Genomic DNA, 20,054 nt, shown 5'->3' with positions numbered 1-20,054 from the left:
CCAAAGAGAACTGCCAATGATTTATTATCGCTGTTGGTGCCCTTAATAGATTTTTATATAATTTAAAGACCTGCAACATGGAATGACCTCAGAGACCATTTATTAAAATCTCTTCATTAAAAAAAAAAAAAAAAAAAGACAAAATTATTACCCAAAGTCCACTGCTTGCTTACTTTAGGGTTCCCTCTTGCTGTTGTACATGCTATGATTTGGAACAAATGTATAATGACATGTATTTACTATTATAATATCAAACAGAACATATGTATTTTTTACTGCCATAAAAATCCTCTGTGCTCTGCCCATTGATCCCTGCCTCCCCTTGAACGTGTGGCAACCCACTGATCTTTTTCCTGTTTCCACAGTTCAGAAGATAACGATGCTGCTAATTTAGGTGTATCAGTAGTAACAAATGCGCCCCTCAGGTAGGGGGTGTTGGTAAGGGAGGAGGCTACGCGTATGTGGGGGCGGGGGGATGGGGGGGGGGCTCTCTAATTCCTCTCAACTTTGCAGTGAACCTAGAACTGCCCTAAAAATAAATAAATAAATAAATAAATAAACTTTTTAAAAAAGAACAAAATGAGACTTGAGAGGTGAAGTGACCTGACCAAGGTCACAGAACTGGTTCCCAGTGGACCAAGATTAGAATGCAGAGGCCTGATGTTGCAAGCTTTATGTGCCACACCTTGCTACCCTGCACCCTATAATAACAAGAAAAAGTCAAGAAATATTTAGTGAGAAACTGAGGAGGATCTCTAGGTCCAATTGAATCATCTGCTCCCGGGGTTGGCAGAGACGTGTGATGGTCCTGATGTTTACATCTGGGTTCTGTGTCACCATCGCCCCACCTCCCTCTCTGACTCCACTCATCCCGCACCTGCACACTTTAGCTGATGCTGTGCTCGGTGCCTAGAAGCCCTTCTCCTCCATCTTCAGCGCTACTTATTCCCAAAGGCAAAGCTTCCTCTGGGCACAATGGATTCCTCTGTCACAATTCTCAACTCTGAGTATTTTGCAAATAACTTTATTACAGAATTTGTACATATTAGAGTTACATATTAGCCCTCCAGTTAGACCCTGAACTCCATCAAGCAGGACTGGGTCTTTGTCACCTTCGAATTTCCAGAAACAAACTCTGCGATGGGGCACAATTCACGTGTTCAAAAAAAAAAGTTTATGGAGAGGATACAGATCTACCATTTCTTTTTTCCAGAGTACAGCTGAAGACTAGGAAACATTAACAAACAAAAATAAATATAGGTTCTACAATGAAGCAGCTGATAGAATTATCAAATATTGTTTTGGTAGTGCATAAACTATGTATCCCCAAGATATACAAATATTCCTTACATTCGAAACATGATTGTCAGTAGTACTGTCATTGTTCATTGATCTGAAACTTAATAATAACAATAGGCAATTATTTGCTTTAAAAATAGAAAATCGCACAAAATACATAAAGTATATAAAAAGCACAGTTTGGTCCTAGGTCCTGGGTACTCAAGAGGTCATTTTGGAAGGTTATAAGGCCATCAATTAGAAGGAGGTACAGATTAAATTAGGAGCTTGGAAAAGTCTAGTTGTAGATTATGAACACGTAAGAATGAGGGCAAAAATATCAAGGTCAGGTAGTTATTGCTTATAGTCCTTGCTGCCTCAGCACTAAGAGCTGCACTACATTGCGCCAAAGCAAAAAAACTACAATAATCTACTCTGCACGTTTAAAATAACCAACTGTTTGATTTAGGATTTAAAGAGATTCAAAAAGAATATTAACAGATGGTTAAACTGTTTTGTTTTGTTTTTTCCCCTAGCACATACACAACATATCATGGTGCATTATTAGAACTAAAAAGGGTTCTGTCGAAAAGTCTAAAACTTCTCTTTAAAGTATCTTTTGCTCCACGTTATAGTTTCCTGTGAATTGTTATTTTCCCTAAACATGATTTGATCTGTTCATTTTATCAGCAATTGAGAGAAACATAAATATACATGTATGTAAAAGTGGCTATTCTAGATACCACAGCCCAGAATTTAATAACTGTATAGGCTTTCTGACTGTTTCAATTATACAAAAGATGCATTTTAGAGAAGAGACATATTTGGTATTTATTCTAGTAAAAGCATATTAATTGCAATATATTTTTGAAAGTTATTTTTATTTTATTTCATTTTCTGCTTTTTTGGGCCACACCCACAGCATGTGGAAGTTCCCAGGTTAGGGGCTGAATTAGAGCTGCAGCTGCTGGCCTATGCCACAGCCACAGCAACGCCAGATCTGAGCTGTGTCTGCAAATTACACCATAGTTCACAGCAATGCCGGATCCTTAACCCACTGAGCGAGGCCAGGGATCAAACCGGCACCCTCAAGAATATTATTCAGGTTTGTTACCGCTGAGCTACAAGGGCAACTCCATGAGTTAGTTTTTAAATTGTCATTTAAAATTTAGGCTCAACCTTTTAATAGGAATGTTGGTTTGTTAGATTTGGCCATCTTTCTTTATCTCCCTTAAAGTTCAAACATAAAACAAGGCGGAATGTAGGTCTATTCAGAAAATATAAATACTGGTAGCAGTAGTTTAAATTATTTGGCCCTCGAAAATATTGCTTAAGAAATCAAGTTCATCTTAATTGTAGGTAAACGTAATTATGCCCCAAGTCTGGGATATTTTACCCCTCTTTTGGCTTCATGTTATACTTTTCTGGCTGGAGAAAATGTTCTTTAATAGCACTAAATAGTTCATTCAGTTCTTTCTTTAGCTGCTCAGGATCACTGCAAAATAAGAGGGAAAAAAAAATAGTCCAGATCAGTGGATTATTCCAAGGCACATTTTGTTTTATTTCTTTATTTTTGTCTTTTTTAGGGCCACACCCACAGCATATGGAAGTCCCAAGGCTAGGGGTCCAATCTGGAGCTGTAGCTGCCAGCCTACGCCACAGCCACAGCTATGTGGGATCCAAGCCGAATCTGCCACCTATACCATGGCTCACGGCAATGCCAGATCCTTAGCCCACTGAGCAATGCCAGGAATTAAACCCACAATCTCATGCCTCCTAGTGGGATTTGTTTCTGCTACGCCATGACAGGAACTCCTAGGCACACTTAATTTTTCAACAGAAAGGGCAATCCTTGTAATTAGTTAAGATCATTTTTGTGCTGTAATAGCTAACTAGTACAACTGAAACAATCCACTTTATTATAGACATTAATTCTGGCTCACTACTTACTAGCTGTGTGCCTTTGGGCGAGTGATTTAGGCTCTCAAAGGCCCAGATTCTTCATTTATAAAATAGAGATAAAGACTTTATCTTCTCAAGAGAGTTGTAGAGATTGAGATAAATTATATAAAGCAATTAGCACAGAACCTGGCCTCAAAACCTCAATAAATGTAGCTATCATTATAATTATTTTTATCCCCACTGGCAACATATAAAGTAATTATGCTTCACAAATATATGTGATTTACACAGGTCTTTTTTTTTCTCCTCCATAAATTAGCTTTGAAGAAAATAACAGTTCTCAAGAAGGCACATGCTAATAATTACTGGTGTTTTGTTTTGTTGTTTTTTTCCTGCACCTATGGTATGCAGAAGTTCCTAGGCCAGGGATTGAACCCTCACCACACCTGTAATCAGAGCCACAGCAGTGCAGTGACAACACTAGATCCTTAACCCAGTGAGCCATGAGGGAACTCTAATTACTAGTTGTTTTTTCTTTTAAAACAATATACATAAAATTAAAACTCATCAATAAATTTACTATATCTCCTGCTGGTTTTATTTTTCTGTTAGACCACTGCTTGATGTAAATACTACCTAAATCTTGAGACAGTAAGAGACTGTCCTTGTTCTTAGGAGATGGGTATTGAAGTACTAAAGTCTGGGACTTATTTTCAAATGGCTCAGAAACAAACCCAAGTCTATAATACATATGGCGAATGAGAGCAAATATTTCAAAATGCTAGCAATTGCTGAGACTAGATAGGCAAGCTATGGCTTGGGGCCTATTTTTATAAATAAGTTTTTCTGGAACACAGCCACGCTCATTCTCTCATGTCAATGGTAGCTTTCTGGCTACAAGAGCACAGCTGAGTTATTGCAATAAGGACCGTGTGGTTTGAAAACCCTAAAACAGTTACTATTTGGCTCTTTACAGAAAAAGTCTGCCAACCCTTGGTCTATGTGAAGAGCATGTGCATATTCACTACATTGTTTCTACATTTCTATAGGTTTGAAAATTTTCAAAATAAAAAAAATTAGACAAGGAGTTCCCATCGTGGCTTAGTAGTTAACGAATCCAACTAGGAACCATGAGGTTGTGGGTTTGATCCCTGGCCTTACTCAGTGGGTTAAGGATCTGGCATTGCCATGAGCTGTGGTATAGGTCGAAGACACGGCTCGGATCTGATGTTGCTGTAGCTGTGGCACAGGCTGGCAGCTGTAGCTCCAATTTGACCCCTAGCCTGGGAACCTCCATATGCCACAGGCATGGCCCTAGAAAAGACAAAAAGACCAAAAAAAAAAAAAAATTGGACAAAACTAAAGACCTCAAATCAACCCCAACAGGAAAATTTTTTAAAGCAGGACTTAATATTTGAACAGGATTTTGCATTCTAAAGGATTAGTAGGTTGTAGAATTCTATGAATGAATGAAATTCATGATATAAACAATATTACTAATATTTAAGGTTATCAGAAAATAAGAAAACCTGGAGTTCCTGTCGTGGCTCAGTGGTTAACGAATCTGACTAGAAACCATAAGGTTGTGGGTTCAATCCCTGCCCTTGCTCAGTGGGTTAAGGATCCGGCGTTGCCGTGAGCTGTGGTGTAGGCTGCAGACACGGCTTGGATCCCGAGTTGCTGTGGCTGTGGTGTAGGCTGGTGGCTACAGCTCCAATTAGACCCCTGGCCTGGGAACCTCCATATGCTGCAGGAGTGGCCCTAGAAAAGACAAAAAGAAAATAAGAAAACCTTAGCCATGGCTTTATTACTGTGTGTTAGCTATGCTAACGCCCTGCTTAACCCCTGACAGCATATTCACAGACTGACCTAGTGCCTAATGCCCCATTTAATATATGGGAACATTTCAATGAATATAGTAAAAGGACAAATTTTCAAAGTACTTTTAGCAATTCAGAAACTAATATTTGAATTTAAGTCCACTCAATGAGCCATGTAAAAAAATTGTAAATACAATAGATCTTTAGACAGTAAGTTGTTACTATAAAGGAAAGATTTTTAAAGTATTACATATATTTTCACAGGATAATGAAAAGACAAACAGAGAAACAAATCTTTACGTTTTCAAAAAAATGAGATGCACATACGAAAACAATAAGTGAGAATGAGAATTACAAGGATCCATCTGTGGGAAATTCAATATAGTAGCAAATAGCTTATTTAACACACATGGGAACATTGATACTTGCACAATGTTACAATAAAATATTGGTAATCCAGTACACTTAGAAAACAATCTCTCTCTCTTTTTTTTGGCCATACCCACAGCATATGCAAGTACCCGGGGCCAAGAATCATTAAACCCACAAGGAACTTCCAGAAAATGAGCTCTTTCATTTGTTTGTCCAAGTGGCTTAATAGTGAGTTTTGGCTTTTTAAGCACAAAAGTGTTAAATGAGAATCTGTAACAAAATTATAGTCCCTCTCAAGTGCAGACTTTTTTTTTTTGTTGTCTTTTTAGGGCTGAACTTGCAGCATATGGAGGTTCCCAGGTTAGGGGTCCAATTGGAGATACAGCTGCAGGCCTAGGCCACAAACACAGCAACATGGGATCCGAGCCACATCTTCTACCTACACCACAGCTTAATCCACTGAGCGAGGCGAGTGGGAGTTCCCATCTTGGCATAGTGGAAATGAATCCAACTAGGAGCCATGAGGTTGCAGGTTCGATTCCTGACCTTGCGCAGTGGGTTAAGGATCTGGCGTTGCCCTGAGCTGGGGTGTAGGTTGCAGACATGGCTCGGATCTGGCATTTCTGTGGCTGTGGTATAGGCTGGTAGCCGCAGCTCCGATTCGACCCCTAAGCTTGGGAACCTCCATAGGGTGCGGGTGTGGCCCTAAAAAAAAGGCAAAAGACAAAACAAATAGTGTCTAGGACAAAGTTTCAAATTGCATGTGATTCACATTTTATTTCTATTGGACAGCACCAACTTAATTCACCTTTATAAAATTTTTCCTGATTTTGAACTGTATTCTCAATAGAGAAGTGATAGTTAAGTGAGTATGAGATTGGTATGCAGCATCGCATTGACACGTGCTAACTATATGTACCACGGCTGGTAAAATTTGAAATGTTACAGGTGTTGGAGAGTGACCAACTCAAACCCTTTACCAAGGTCACAAAACATGACCCCAAAGCAACCAGACCATCAGCTCTTTGGTGGCAAGGACTCTTTCTGACTTGGCTCTTTATCTGCCTCAAGACCCAGAAAGACTGACAAGCAACAGGTGCTCAAAGATAGATATATTTGTCTTTTGTCTTTTTGGGACTACCCACGGCATGTGGAGGTTCCCAGGCTAGAGGTCTAATTGCAACTGTAGCTGCCAGCCTATACCACAGCCACAGCCACAGCAAATATGAGCCGCATCTGTGACCTACAACACAGCTCCCGGTGACATCGGATCCTTAACCCACTGCTCAAGGCCAAGGATCGAACCCGCAACCTCATGGTTTCTGGTAGGATTGATTTCTGCTGTGCCATGACAGGAACTCCTTTTCTTTCTTTTTTGGTCTGTCAAAGATATTTGTTGATGCATGTGTAATGATTTTAATTTACTGTGTCGTACATGGACAAAAAGAGAAAAACCCACTGGTGCTATCCTCAAATAAAAGTACTAGAAAAAGGACATACTATGATTTTTCAAAATAAAAGTTTCCCATACAAGGAAAGTTAGGAGAGAGTGGAGCAATTAAGTAGGAAATAAACACTCTTGCTCCTGGACACTTGAGGCAGCTGTTAACATGACAGAGTTGCTGCGGGTTCTGAAACAATGTTTCTGATTAAATTACATATCAGAAAGATAGAAGGTTTTTATTTTTGTTTTTGTTGTTTCTTTTTGGGTTTTTTTTTTTTTTTGCTATTTCTTGGGCTGCTCCAGCGGCACATGGAGGTTCCCAGGCTAGGGGTCGAATTGGAGCTGTGACCACCGGCCTACGCCAGAGCCACTGAGCCACGACGGGAACTCCTAGAAGGTTTTACTTAGGTCCGAATAGGATTTAGGACCACAGGGGATAAATCACAGCAGCTGCCGCCCATAGCATACCTATTTCCAGGCGGGGCGCAGAGTTCCGAGTAGTACTTGATTTTGGGTTCCGTCCCACTGGTCCGGATTGTGGCCACGCCTCCGTTAGCAAAAGTGAAGGTGATCATCTGGCTGCTTTCTTTAGTAGGGAGAACCTAAGAGTAAATTCACACATGTTACAAATTTAAGTAGTAATATAAGCTGTTCTGACATAACTAATATTTGCCCCTGGATAAGCAAGAGAGGAAATACAAAACAAATATTTCGGTTAGAAAAGAAGAACATTTTTGAGGAAGTCAGAAAATATACTCTATATAAATGAAATGAATAATAAGAAGAAAAAGTGACTTTGTATACTAGCTTTTTACCCCCCTAGTTCTATTAAAGCTATTAAGTTTTACTAAAATTGAAACATCATTTCAGAAGAAATTGCTTTAAACAGATTCATAATGCATTACCAAAAACTCTACAAAACATTAGGCTTATTTCACTTTCAAGAGCTTGTGGTGGGAGTTCCCGTCGTAGCGCAGTGGTTAACGAATCCGACTAGGAACGATGAGGTTGTGGGTTTGATCCCAGGCCTTGCACAGTAGGTTAAGGATCCGGCATTGCCATGAGCTGTGGTATAGGTTGCAGACGCGGCTCAGATCCCATGTTGCTATGGTTGTGGCCTAGGCCAGCAGCTGTATCTCCGACTGGACCCCTAGCCTGGAAATCTCCATATGCCGCGGGAGCGGCCTTAGAAAAGGCAAAAAGACAAAAAGAAAAAGAGCTTCTGGTGGATGTATTCATAGCTGATTGCTCTCCAAACTCCATGACTAAAGCATAAAAAAACCCCACAAAACACAAAAAAACACAAGGGCCAAGAGGCAACAGCAGCTGCTGCCAACCAACCGTGGCAGTCAGAAACCAGGTAGGAGGCAGAAGTGACCTGTTAGAACACAGGACAAGGAGTGAGGAGCCTCTGCAGCAGGCAGGCAGATAGGACTGAGTCAGTATGTGCTTCAGGATCCTGGCGAAGCTCACTACCCAGGACCCCAGGTACCCCAAAGGGATTTGGGAGTTCCCTGGTGGCTCAGCAGGTTAAGGATCTGGCATTGCCATTGTAGCAGCTTGGGCTGCTACAGTGGCAAGGGTTCAATACCTGGCTGGGGAACTTCCAAAAGCCTTGGGCTCAGCCAAAACAAAAATAAAAAACAAAACAAACAAACAAGAAGTTCCTGTTGTGGCACATCAGAAACGAATCTGACTAGGAACCATGAGGTTGGGGGTTCGATCCCCGGCCTTGCTCAGTGGGTTGAGGATCTGGCGTCACCATGAGCTGTGGTGCAGGTCACAGACATGGCTCGGATCCCCCGCTGCTGTGGCTCTGGTATAGGCCAGCAGCTACAGCTCCTTAGACCCCTAGCCTTGGCACCTCCATATGCCTTGGGTGTGGCCTTAGAAAAGATAAAAAAAAATCCAACAGAACAAAGTACAGTAAAAAGTAAATAGAGAAGAGTTTAATTGGTAAAAGCATTACTTACAGCTTTTTTATCAGGTTGGCTATCATCATAGCCAGTTGTAAGATCCCTAATGCCAGAAATTTCAAATCTGCCACAAGTTTTTGGATAATTATTCTTCCCATCGTAGTTTCTAAGGTTTTCAAATAATTTTTTAACATTGCCTTGATCATGGCAGATAAAATATGTACCTTTGGTAACATGGTAGCCATACCTATCAATACAAATACAATTACATGCAAAATGAGGAACAAATAATTCCACACAGCGTACACAGAACATGTAATTCACCAGTATACTTCAATACAAATGACACAAATAAGCAAGACTAATTTCAAAGGAAAAACTTAGCATTAAAAAAGAGGTCCAACATTTAAAAAAAGAGGTCCAAGAATCTACCCCAAGGAATCACTAAACTATTGCCCAGTCTCAGCCCATATTTGTAAGTAAAAGTTTCATAACTGGAAACTTTTACCTTAAGTATTGTGTCTGACCACTTTACCACTACAAAGGCAGAGCTGAATAACTGCTATAAATAGTAAATAGATGTTTCATGAACACACTTAGTCTTTTTTGATATTGCACATTTAGTTGAAATCACATTCTTCCATTACCCGTTTATGCAACTACTGTTCTCATTTGTTATGGATTAATGTCATCATGAATGGTAATTACTATTAAGGGGTTAAGTATCAAAAGGAAAGAGTGATCTCTTACTGAGTTTTCATAAGAAATCAACTTTATAGCTAAAATGAGAGTATCAGAAAGAATATTAGTCTCATGCATCAGAACAGAGTAAAACATTTAAAAGGATTATTATGGGAGTTCCCTTTGCAGCTCAAGGGTTAACAAACCTGACTAGGATCCATGAGATGTCGGGTTTGATCCCTGGCTTTGCTCAGTGGGTTAAGGATCTGGCATTGCCATGAGCTGTAGTGTAGGTCAAAGATGTGGCTCGAATTCTGTGTTGCTGTGGCTGTGGCTTAGGCTAGCGGCTATGGATCCCATTTGACCCTTAGCCTGGGAACTTCCATATGCCACAGGAGCAGCCCTAAAAAAAAAAAAAAAGAAAGAAAAAAAAATATTATTACGTGTGGGATGCATGTTAGCTGTACTCATTGGGATCATTTCACAATACATATACACTGAATCATTATGTCGTACACCCGAAACTGATTAAAAAAATTACTTCAATTAAATGCAGTCAATAGAAACTTACTCAACATAGATGGCATTTAGCTGCTGAGACAAAGACAAATTCTTGGTTGCTAGAAAGCTGGCCAACTCTGCGCTTATGACGGCAGCACTGACTCCATCTTTGTCCAGAACGAAAGGGCAGCACATATATCCTGCAGAAACATGTGTTGTACACACAGCCTGAGGAGTGGGTCCCCTTGCACACTGTGCAAACACACATTCATATGCATCCTGCCCATTGCAAATGAGACTGTCTAGTACGTAGACGCTGCTCACTCACCATTACATTTAAGAGTCTAGCCCAGTGCCTAGCACACAGCAGGCCTTTAAGAAGTGTTTGCTGGAGTTGCCGTCGTGGCGCAGTGGTTAACGAATCCGACTAGGAACCATGATGTTGCGGGTTCGGTCCCTGCCCTTGCTCAGTGGGTTAATGTTCCGGCGTTGCCGTGAGCTGTGGTGTAGGTTGCAGACGCGGCTCAGATCCCAAGTTGCTGTTGCTCTGGCGTAGGCTGGTGGCCACAGCTCCGATTAGACCCCTAGCCTGGGAACCTCCATATGCCGCAGGAGCGGCCCAAGAAATAGCAAAAAGACAAAAAAAAAAAATCTAGCTCTCCTTTCTGCCCATTTACAGTGATCACTTAAGGCAAGTCTTTCTGTCATCCTGGCTTTCATCTTTCAGGTGACAAGCACCCTGATGAAAGCCCCTCACCATACCTTCTCCTTTTTTTCTGGCCAGATCTTTGCAGAGCACTCTCCAAGGGGGAGTGAACTATATTCGGCTTGGAAACCCTAGTGAGGAAATACACAACTCCCCAGATCGGAGGATTCTCAAGCTACTAGCAGCCACGTGCAGAACGTCACTGTTCGAAAGCATCCGGGAAAAGGACTCACTTCCTTACATGAATGGCTTATAAAAATCTGTGACGCCAGATTTGGGGGAGGACAGTTCCGTGCCTGCTCAGTGTCACAGAAGCAAAGCAAACTGTGTGCTCCTGTTTCATTGTTAGTCTTTTGAACCCCAATCCAAAGCTGTGCCCATGTATTTGCATCGTCTACAATGAACTGATTCCGTGATCACGACGATCAGCTCTTACCAATAGCTTCTTCAAATGCAAATAAGACATTTTTCCCCTGCTCCATTAGCTGCTTGGCCCGGTTTCCCATCCACTTGAAGCCTGTCAAAGTTTCCTAAAAGGATGATCCAAGAGAGAAAGAAATGCCTTAGGTCTTCTACAGAGTAAAAGATTTTAATAAAAGCAAGTCTTACCAACACCTTACCTCGAAGTGAAAACCCTCCTTTAAGGCAATGGCCTGCAGGATTCTGGAGGACACGGTGCTGGACAGCATGTATGTGTCTTTGAGAGCGCTGGGATCTTGGTTCTTTTCTTTCCAACAAGTAAAGAGCCACCAGCCCAAGAGGGCCCCCAACTCATTGCCGGAAAACACTTTCCAATCCCCGCTGAAAGAAAAAACCACCTATGGATGCATGGTAGTGATCCTGAGAGAGACACTAAAAGTTACCAGGACAGAACAATTAAGCAAACAAGGCTCCAAGGAGCCTCCATAAGACTGGTGCGGTTATTCTTGTTTAAATCACCGGCCAGAAATGTGGCTGCCACTCCACAAACATTTGAGCAGCAGCTACTGCGTCTCAGCCAGTTTGTCTGGACAAACATCCTATCTTTGAAGAGCATATAAAATAAGTAGGTGAGTGATGACACAGAATCCCTTTTATCTTAGTCTTCCACAAAGCCTTTTTTTTTTTAAACATTTCAGAAATATGCTGGCAAGATGCCCCCACATAGAATAGTTTGTGTATTTCAATTTTCTGCTCAGCAAAGCTGCTTCTGAGAGAGTGGCAGGCGTGGCACGCCTCAACATCAGGACACCAGAGAACAGGCCTGCAATTTACGTTCCCATCTGTGGTCCAGGAAGCTAGAAATACTCCTCACGTGTCTGCAGGTATCACCTTAGCTTAAATTTCTGAAAACGGGTGTGGAATTGAATCTGTTTTGTCAGAATTGTAAATCCTAAGCCTGTACTGTCCCACGACCCCCCAAACATCACACGTGCTGTCCGACACCCCAAACTGCTTGAATGCCACCTACCCTTCCACTCGCGCCCTTACCCACATTGCTCTGTACAGAGTCTACGGTCACACTTGAACATGGGCAGCGCCCACGGGCAGGCCGCTCTGGTCCTCGACCTCAGCTCTGCTGTGAAGCGCCAGCTCCTAACCAAGCCCTGTGGCAAATACGGGCCTGTAAAGCCAGCACCAAAGAAAGTGCTTTGCCCTCATTAGGCATCGAGTCGTTAATTACAGAGATAAAATGGGGGAAGAACAAGTGGTAATTCCAATTGCAAGCACCTCTTGGGCTGGTTTACTCGGCATTATGCTTGCCGGTCATGTGGCCACCAGGTCAGCACTTGTTCTATGAAAGGAGCTGACAGAGGTTCGGTGAGATGACCTTTTGCAAAGTAAATGGGAAATATTTCCAAGTCTGTCCGATCTCTCCAGAAGCAGTTAACTGCCAGAGATGTCCCCCTTTATACCTTCTATCATGTAGATACGTAATCACTATCAACTGTACCTGTCTTGCTTTTCTGCCACAGCAAGTCTATCAGCATCTGGGTCGTTTGCTAAAATGATTTTGGCCTTGGTTTTGTCAGCCAAAGCAAAAGATAAAGCCTGAAAAAGAGTAAGAAGAGAAAAGATCACTTTAATCAGGAATTGAGCACAGTGCGGTCTTGAAAAATGTTCAATTCTTTCAGAACTAAGAAAGGACTTTCTTTAAACCTGAGGCTGGATTTTATCTCTGAAGCTGGTCTTGGATGGTCCCACATGACTTTCTAAGGCAGAGGTCAGATAAGGAGCATCAACATGTGACCCACCTGTGCCTGTGGGATTTGTTCCACGTCTAATGGCACATGTGTGGTGGGGACTGGTATTCCCAGGCTTGGCCGTGAAATCAACCTCACAAACAAACCAAAATAAAACACCTCTCTGAAGAGCATTGTTACCCTAAGCTTTGAAAAGGTCAAAGGAACTATAATTTAATGGTACTTCTTCACATCACAAAAATGTCAATTCAGGGGAAAAAAGTCACGGGCTAAAGTTCCATTCCATTATTGTTCCTTTTGGCATCAAGCAGTGCAGTAAATGAAATGACAAGGACATGCGTTAAATTGAACGTAAAGCATCATTTTACACGTGTGAGAGATTTCAGTTCTTAACGTTCCGATGCTAAGACATCTGATTTGAAAGTTCCTTCAAGAAATGGATGACTATGGAGTTCCCGTTGTGGCTCACTGGTTAATGAATCTGACTAGGAACGAGGAGGTTTCAGGTTCGATCCCTGGCCTTGCTCAGTGGGTTAAGGATCCCTCGTTGCTGCGAGCTGTGCTGTAGATCACAGAGACGGCTCAGATCCCACACTGCTGCGGCTCTGGCGTAGGCTGGGGGGCTACAGGTCCAAATGGACCCCTAGCCTGGGAACCTCTAAATGCCTCGAGTGCGGCCCTAAAAAGCAAAAAAAAAAAAAAAAAGAAAAAAAGAAATGGATGGATGACTAATAAATATTTCCAATGACAAAATTACTTTTTCTTAGCACAGTGAAAACTTATTTTACATGATTATAATAGTTTTGAATATCAAAGGTAAATTTTATGAATAGAAAAAAATCTGATTACCAAGGCCTTTTCACCCTCTTCAGGATTCGGGTGCGTCACTGTTGGGAACTCGGGATCGGGATCCTTCTGTTCAGGAACAGCCACAGGAGGAGCAAAGTCAAAAGCTTTGAACGCTGACTGCACGAAGTGGTGGGCCACACCGTGGACTGAGGTGTGCACAAACTTCACCTGGGTCTCCCTGTTCACATGCCTAGAGTCAGACACATGCAGAATAATGAAAGAGGTAAATGTGGCTCTCGAAACCAGGAGGTTTGCAAAATACCAAGGAATCTGCTTCCTAAAAATGTAAGATACCAAAGGAAGAAGACAGCTGAGGATCTCTCTAATTCCATTAAAAAAACAAAAAGAGGAGTTCCTGTTGTGGCTCAGCAGGTTACAAACCCAACTAGGATCCATGAGGATGCAGGTTTGATCCCTGGCTTTGCTCAGTGGGTTAGGGATCCGGCGTTGCTGTGAGCTGTGGTGTAGGTCAAAGACATGGCTAGGATCCCATGTGCTGTGGCTGTGGCACAGACCAGCAGCTACAGCTCTGATTTGACAACAACCAAAAGAAACAAAACTCATTCACTCTCTTCCAAACATACACCCTCCCCCAACATTTTCAAGTGTTAAATTTTACTCTCAAGTTATTTTCAGCAAATCTGATTACTTTTGGATTTTGTTTCTGCTATAGCCACACCTAGAGTGGTTTCTAGGAGAGACTCCCAGCTGGCCCAGGGGCAGCGCCTATCCAGCTCCAGGACTCAAATGCTCTTTACTAGCTTCAAGATGGACTGTCGTGTATGGAACATCCCATACACGATACATAAGGAATAAAACATTTTCACTGTCAAGGAACAATCCTGCTTGGCAACGTGCCCTGATCTAGAGACTTAATATAGAATAGCACTAAACATTAAAATTAACAGTTGAAGTTATAGAAAGGTAAACACAAGGTGTTAATCTGACTGCTAGATTTTTGGTTTATTGTCCATTTTTTCTGGCAATGAATAAATGAACAAGGTCTTCTCTGAGAAAACAACAGCTTAAAACAAATATACCCTTTGTTTTGATAAAATACATCAAGAAAAACAAATACACAAGATAAGAGAAAACAAATTTGGAAAAAGGTCTTAGTGATATTAGAGTGACATATAATTATCACAATTAGAACAGTTTAGTGCTGGATATACAAAGGTAGATTAAAGGAAGAGAACAGAGTCCAGAAGTTGATCCAATTTGAAATGGGAAATACAAATGAGAAGTAGTAAGACTCAGTTTTTAACATGATTTGGAGACAGACTAAATTTAAATCCTAGAGCTCTATCACTTACAAGCCGTTGTGACTCTTGGTTACTTTTTTAACCTCTCTGCATCACAGTTTTCTCATCCATAAAATGGAAACACACCAGAACCTAGCCTCAGCATTACTGTGATGATTAAAATGAGATTAAAGTAATTAGTACAACTGAAGAGCCTATAGCAGTTATCTGATACCAACAACTCAAAAGATCAGCATTACAAAACGTAAACATGGAAGTAAAACAAGAGTTGTGGTTGTTTTTCTTTAATAATTCTGGTATAGTGTAAGCTGCTTCTTTTTTTTTTTTTTTTGGCTTTTTAGGGAGGTTCCCAAGCTAGGGGTCTAATAGGAGCTACAGCTGCCAGTCTATGCCACAGCCACGGCAACGTGGAATCTGAGCTACGTCTGCAACCTACACCACAGCTCACAGCAACACGGGATCCTTAACCCACTGGGCGAGGCCAGGGATCCAACCCACAACCTCACGGTTCCTAGTCGGATTCGCTTCCGCTGTTCCATGATGGGGACTCCTAGTGTAACCTTCTTAAGTATGACACAAAAAAGTCAGAAGTTTCAGTGAAAAATCCAAAGGTAACAACAGAAGGGAAATCAATATTTGAGATAAATGAAGACTAGTTTTCTGTATAAGCAAAGAGATTTTCTCAAACGCAAAAAGTGAACAAACACACAGAAAAATATAGGTTACATAAATATAAAAATATTCATAAAGAAGGCAAATAAGGTTAGGTATTACTTTTTGTAGTAACTGAAACACCTAACTTTATAGTAATTTAAATAGTAAAATTTAATTTTGTAGTAAGTTGGAAGGGGAGACTACTCAGTGTCGGTAATACTCCGTGTAGCTAAGAATGTGTAGATCATATACTATTGGTGGCAACCTCAACTAACGTAACATCTCTGGAAAACAATTTGTTAACCATTATCAACTTTGTAAATGCACATGTATTTCTGACGCCTGAAATGTATGTAATAAACACACACACACACAAGCACTCAAGGAACTGTGCTCAAAGGTGCTGACTCCAGTGCTACCTGGAGTAGCACAAAACTGCAACTCCTTAGTCTTTGTCAAGCTCAATCAGAGGAACAGAGGGAATGGATTATAGACCAGTTTTAAATGGCCCCACCATTTAAAAATTAGGCCATTTGTCATAAAAATCTAGGTTTCCAGTTTCTTTTAGGAGAAAAAAAAAAATCAGATGCTTGGGCAATGCTGGACCTATATTTGCGCACAGTAATAGCAGCTGGCACATGGGTTCCTTAGGTGGGATAGGGTTCCACACTCCACACAGGAGCCACCACGCCCAGGCGGTCCAACAAATACCATATTAGAGACAGCACAGAAATTCTGCTGCTTGAACATCAGTGGTTTCTTGCTAGGGGGACAATCAGGAGTAGTGGACCTGTAACAGGACTAGGGCAGGACAACTCTTCCTTCAGCCCCTCTGCTTCCACCTGACTGTGAGCATCACGTCTGTGTCCCGGGTTAAATAAATAAATGGGTACAGCAGCCGGTAAATGTAAAGAGTCAGCACAGACATGGAGAACAGACTTACGGTTGCCAAGGCGTGGGGGAAGGGAGTGGGATGAAGGGGGAGTTTGGGGTTTGCAGATGCAAACTATTGCATTGACACTGCATAAGCAATAAGGTCCTACTGTACAGCACAGGGAACAATATCCAATCTCCTGTGATAGAACATGATGGAAGATAACATGAGAAAAGAGTATGTGTGACTGAGTGACTTTGCTGTACAGAAGAAATCGGCACAACACTGTATATCAACTACACTTTAACAAAAAAATTTTGGAGTTCCCGTTGTGGTGTAGCAGAAACAAATCCGACTAGTACCCATGAGGTTGTGGGTTCAATCCCTGGCCTTGCTCAGTGGGTTAAGGAACTGGTGTTGCCATGAGCCATGGTGTAGGTCACAGATGCGGCTCAGATCCTCCGTTGCTGTGGCTGTGGTGTAGGCCAACAGCTGTAGCACTGATTTGACCCCTAGCCTGGGAATCTCCATATGCCGCGGGTGCGGCCCTAAAAAGAAGAAAAAAAAAATTACAAAAACTCAAAGAGTCAGGACTAATAGGGGCTAACAGAGAAAGGCCTCTGGACTAATTAGCTGGGGGGAAAGGCATAGAACAAACTACAGGCACACTACACTCCTATTTATGAAAATATATTACACATAGACATGTTTGTTTATGCACAGAAAGTTTCTGGAAAGATAAGAGTGTCAGTGTTTCCTATTTGACACCTTTGAACAAGGTTTTTTCCCATACACATATACAAATATGCACACACATGTGTGTACACAAACTCACATAACAGAATCTATAACAGAGGTCAACAAATCATGGGCCAGCCACCTGCTTTTGTCAATAATATTTTTTGAACACAACTGTATTTGCACTCATTCACTTCTGCATGGTCTATGGCTGCCTTCCGACATCAGCAAAGTCGGGGAGTTGCAACAAAGTGGCTCCCAAAAAAGCCCAAAACATTCACTGTCTTTTTAAAGCAAAGTTGCTAAGCCCTCATCTAGACTCTAAAGTCAGATGCAGTTACAGTATAGGTACCAACTGAAGAGAAAAACTGCCTGAAAACAGAATTTAGCTGAATTGTATTCACTCATTGGAGATGAGTTTTCAATCCATTTACCTGTGAAAACAGTATTTTTTAAGGTCTTCAAAGTAGTCCTTATTGATGGAAGCACTTGGGTCATGAAGGAGGGGACTGTCATTGATTATAGAATCTTCCCACGCCTGAGGCCATGGCTCTAGGTTTTCTTCAATAGCCTGGGCAATCCCTTTATCATGAGGAGAGATGATCTGAGCCCCGTTATCCCAGTAGACCTGGAGAAGGCAGGAAGGTACCAGATGGCTTAGAGTCAATCCATGCCCGACGCTCCCAGACCGTGAAGGCCCAGGATTCACAGCAAAAGACACGTGTGGAGAGAAAAACAAAAATACCTTGTAACCATTATCCTGCTTTGGGTTGTGAGAGGCAGTTATCATGATTCCAGCACAAAGTTTCAAGTGTGATACTGTGTAGGGCTGTAATACAGTAGGAGAACAGATTCAAACAAAAAATTAGATCTACTTACAGGTCTACCATACATTGTATCATACATTATTTGAACCATGTACCCCCCCTTTTTTTTTTAACAGTTGCACCCCCAGAATATGGAAGTTCCTGGGCTGGGGACTGAATCTGAGCCACAGCTGTGGCAATGCTGGATCCTGTAACCCACTGCGCCAGGCTGGGGATCAAACTTGCACTTCCCACAGCGACCCAAGGAGCTGCAGTCAGATTTTTTTTTCGCCTTTTCTGGGGCTACTCCCGCGGCATATGGAGGTTCCCAGGCTAGGGGTCTAATTGGAGCTGTAGCTGCCAGCCTACGCCAGAGCCACAGCAACGCAGGATCCGAGTCAAGTCTGCAATCTACACCACAGCTCACGGCAACGCCGGATCCTTAACTCACTGAGCAAGGGCAGGGATCGAACCCGCAACCTCATGGTTCCTAGTCGGATTCATTAACCACTGCGCCACGACGGGAACTCCGTGCAGTCAGAACTCACTGTGCTACAGTGGGAACTCCCCATGTTCCCTTTTAATAAACATAATATGTAAATATCATAACACGTCATATATTTTTGTGCCACATCCAAGCAACACACTCTGATTAGAGTAGAACTAATCAGAACTAACTCACGGCCCAACATTCTGGGATGTATGCCCCAGGCCCAACACTCTGGGATGTATGCCCCAGGCCCAACACTCTGGGATGTATGCCCCAAATTAAGAAAGGTGAACATTTTCTTAGGTGTTTCTCATTCTGTCTCCTCCTTGGTAGAACGAGAAAACTCTCCAAACAATATGATGGCCTGATTCTCCACTGCACTTTCTTCTGAGGCTTCTTCCTGAGACAGGAGCTCATGGATTCAGTTTACCCCCTCAACTGCTTCCTCTGCTCATCTTTCCCCGATTTGCTTTTAAGGAAAAGGTGGACGAAAATGTGGAAGAAACGGAACACGCTCACCGCTTGTCATTTCTCTTCCACCCAAGGCTGGTTATCCTTCTCCATTTCCACTTGGCTCCCATCTTTACAAGGCTTCTTCCCCAGATGGGGAGAGGAGGCTTGTGCCCCTATGGCTCTACGCGGGACTTCCTCTACCCGTCTGTCCCCCTCCACTCTCCCACCAAGAAGCTCTGTGGTCGCTTGTCCCCCTAGAAGTTACCTCAAGTTCCCAAGGTGTCCCACAGCAAAGAAAAAAAGGAAATCACTCCATGACTTGGGCAAATAATCACGATACCGTGGAGTTCCTGACATGGCTCAGCGGTTAATGAACCCGAATAGCATCCATGAGAATGTGGGTTTGATCCCTGGCCTTGCTCAGTGGGTTAAGGATCTGGCATTGCTGTGGCTGTGGTGTAGGCCAGTGGCTACAGCCCCAAATGGACCCCTAGCCTGGGGACCTCCACATGCCACAGGTGCAGCCCTAGAAAGACAAAAAAAAAGACCAAAAAAACCAAACCAAAAAATGAGACACCTGTTTAATTCACACTGAATAAAAAATAATAGCTATCAACACTTATATAGTACTTATATAGCTGAAAGATGCTTGAACACACTGCAGTTTGTCCATCAAACAATAAAACTTGAACCCCATTGGGATGTGACATTGAGTGTCTAGATATTTATAATCTAGAAAGCAAGAGGAGCCTACTTCTGTATTTACACAATCTCATTTCTACCTGACGGAAATAACTGCATCCGAATCATGTTTTTCGTTTAATTTCTACAAACATACTCTCTTAGCATCTGGCCCAGCTCTTAAAAGTTCCATCTTCTTAAAAGCAATGGCTGTCATAGTCCCTACTGTCCTTTTCTTTAGATTCTGCTACAGCAAGAATTTGATAAAAATCTTTCTAAAACATGCCAAGTATGCTTCTTGTACAGGCCATGAATAGGATTTAGAAAGAAACATTTATATAAAAAGCTGGTGTACCAATTTGTCAAAAAAAAAATTCACATTAAGACATGACTTGAGGGCCCATCGTGGCGCAGTGGTTAATGAATCCAACTAGGAACCATGAG

At 42.0% G+C, this 20,054-nt stretch overlaps 1 protein-coding gene across 2 annotated transcripts in view; it reads right to left on the bottom strand.

The window, feature by feature from the left end:
- Positions 1 to 1,008: 1,008 nt before the first annotated feature.
- Positions 1,009 to 20,054, bottom strand: part of PGM2 (phosphoglucomutase 2) — a 35,492-nt gene continuing 16,446 nt past the window's right edge. The window contains exons 5-14 of one of the 2 annotated variants that reach the window (XM_047798515.1): positions 17,926 to 18,009; positions 17,615 to 17,808; positions 13,653 to 13,842; positions 12,554 to 12,651; positions 11,241 to 11,421; positions 11,057 to 11,150; positions 9,985 to 10,114; positions 8,790 to 8,979; positions 7,285 to 7,418; positions 1,009 to 2,773 (exon numbers count right to left, since the gene is read on the bottom strand). In XM_047798515.1, the coding sequence (XP_047654471.1) occupies positions 2,671 to 2,773; positions 7,285 to 7,418; positions 8,790 to 8,979; positions 9,985 to 10,114; positions 11,057 to 11,150; positions 11,241 to 11,421; positions 12,554 to 12,651; positions 13,653 to 13,842; positions 17,615 to 17,808; positions 17,926 to 18,009 (1,398 nt within the window). In that variant the 3' untranslated portion in view covers positions 1,009 to 2,670. The remainder of the gene's footprint in view (positions 2,774 to 7,284; positions 7,419 to 8,789; positions 8,980 to 9,984; positions 10,115 to 11,056; positions 11,151 to 11,240; positions 11,422 to 12,553; positions 12,652 to 13,652; positions 13,843 to 17,614; positions 17,809 to 17,925; positions 18,010 to 20,054) is intronic. The other variant, XR_007137458.1, reaches the window with a different exon arrangement.

Source organism: Phacochoerus africanus, chromosome 10 (genome assembly GCF_016906955.1).
Source record: "Phacochoerus africanus isolate WHEZ1 chromosome 10, ROS_Pafr_v1, whole genome shotgun sequence".
NCBI classification, from domain to species: domain Eukaryota; kingdom Metazoa; phylum Chordata; class Mammalia; order Artiodactyla; family Suidae; genus Phacochoerus; species Phacochoerus africanus.
The sequence above is the reverse complement of the archived record's forward strand: the minus strand, read 5'-3'. Positions and strand labels throughout refer to the sequence as shown.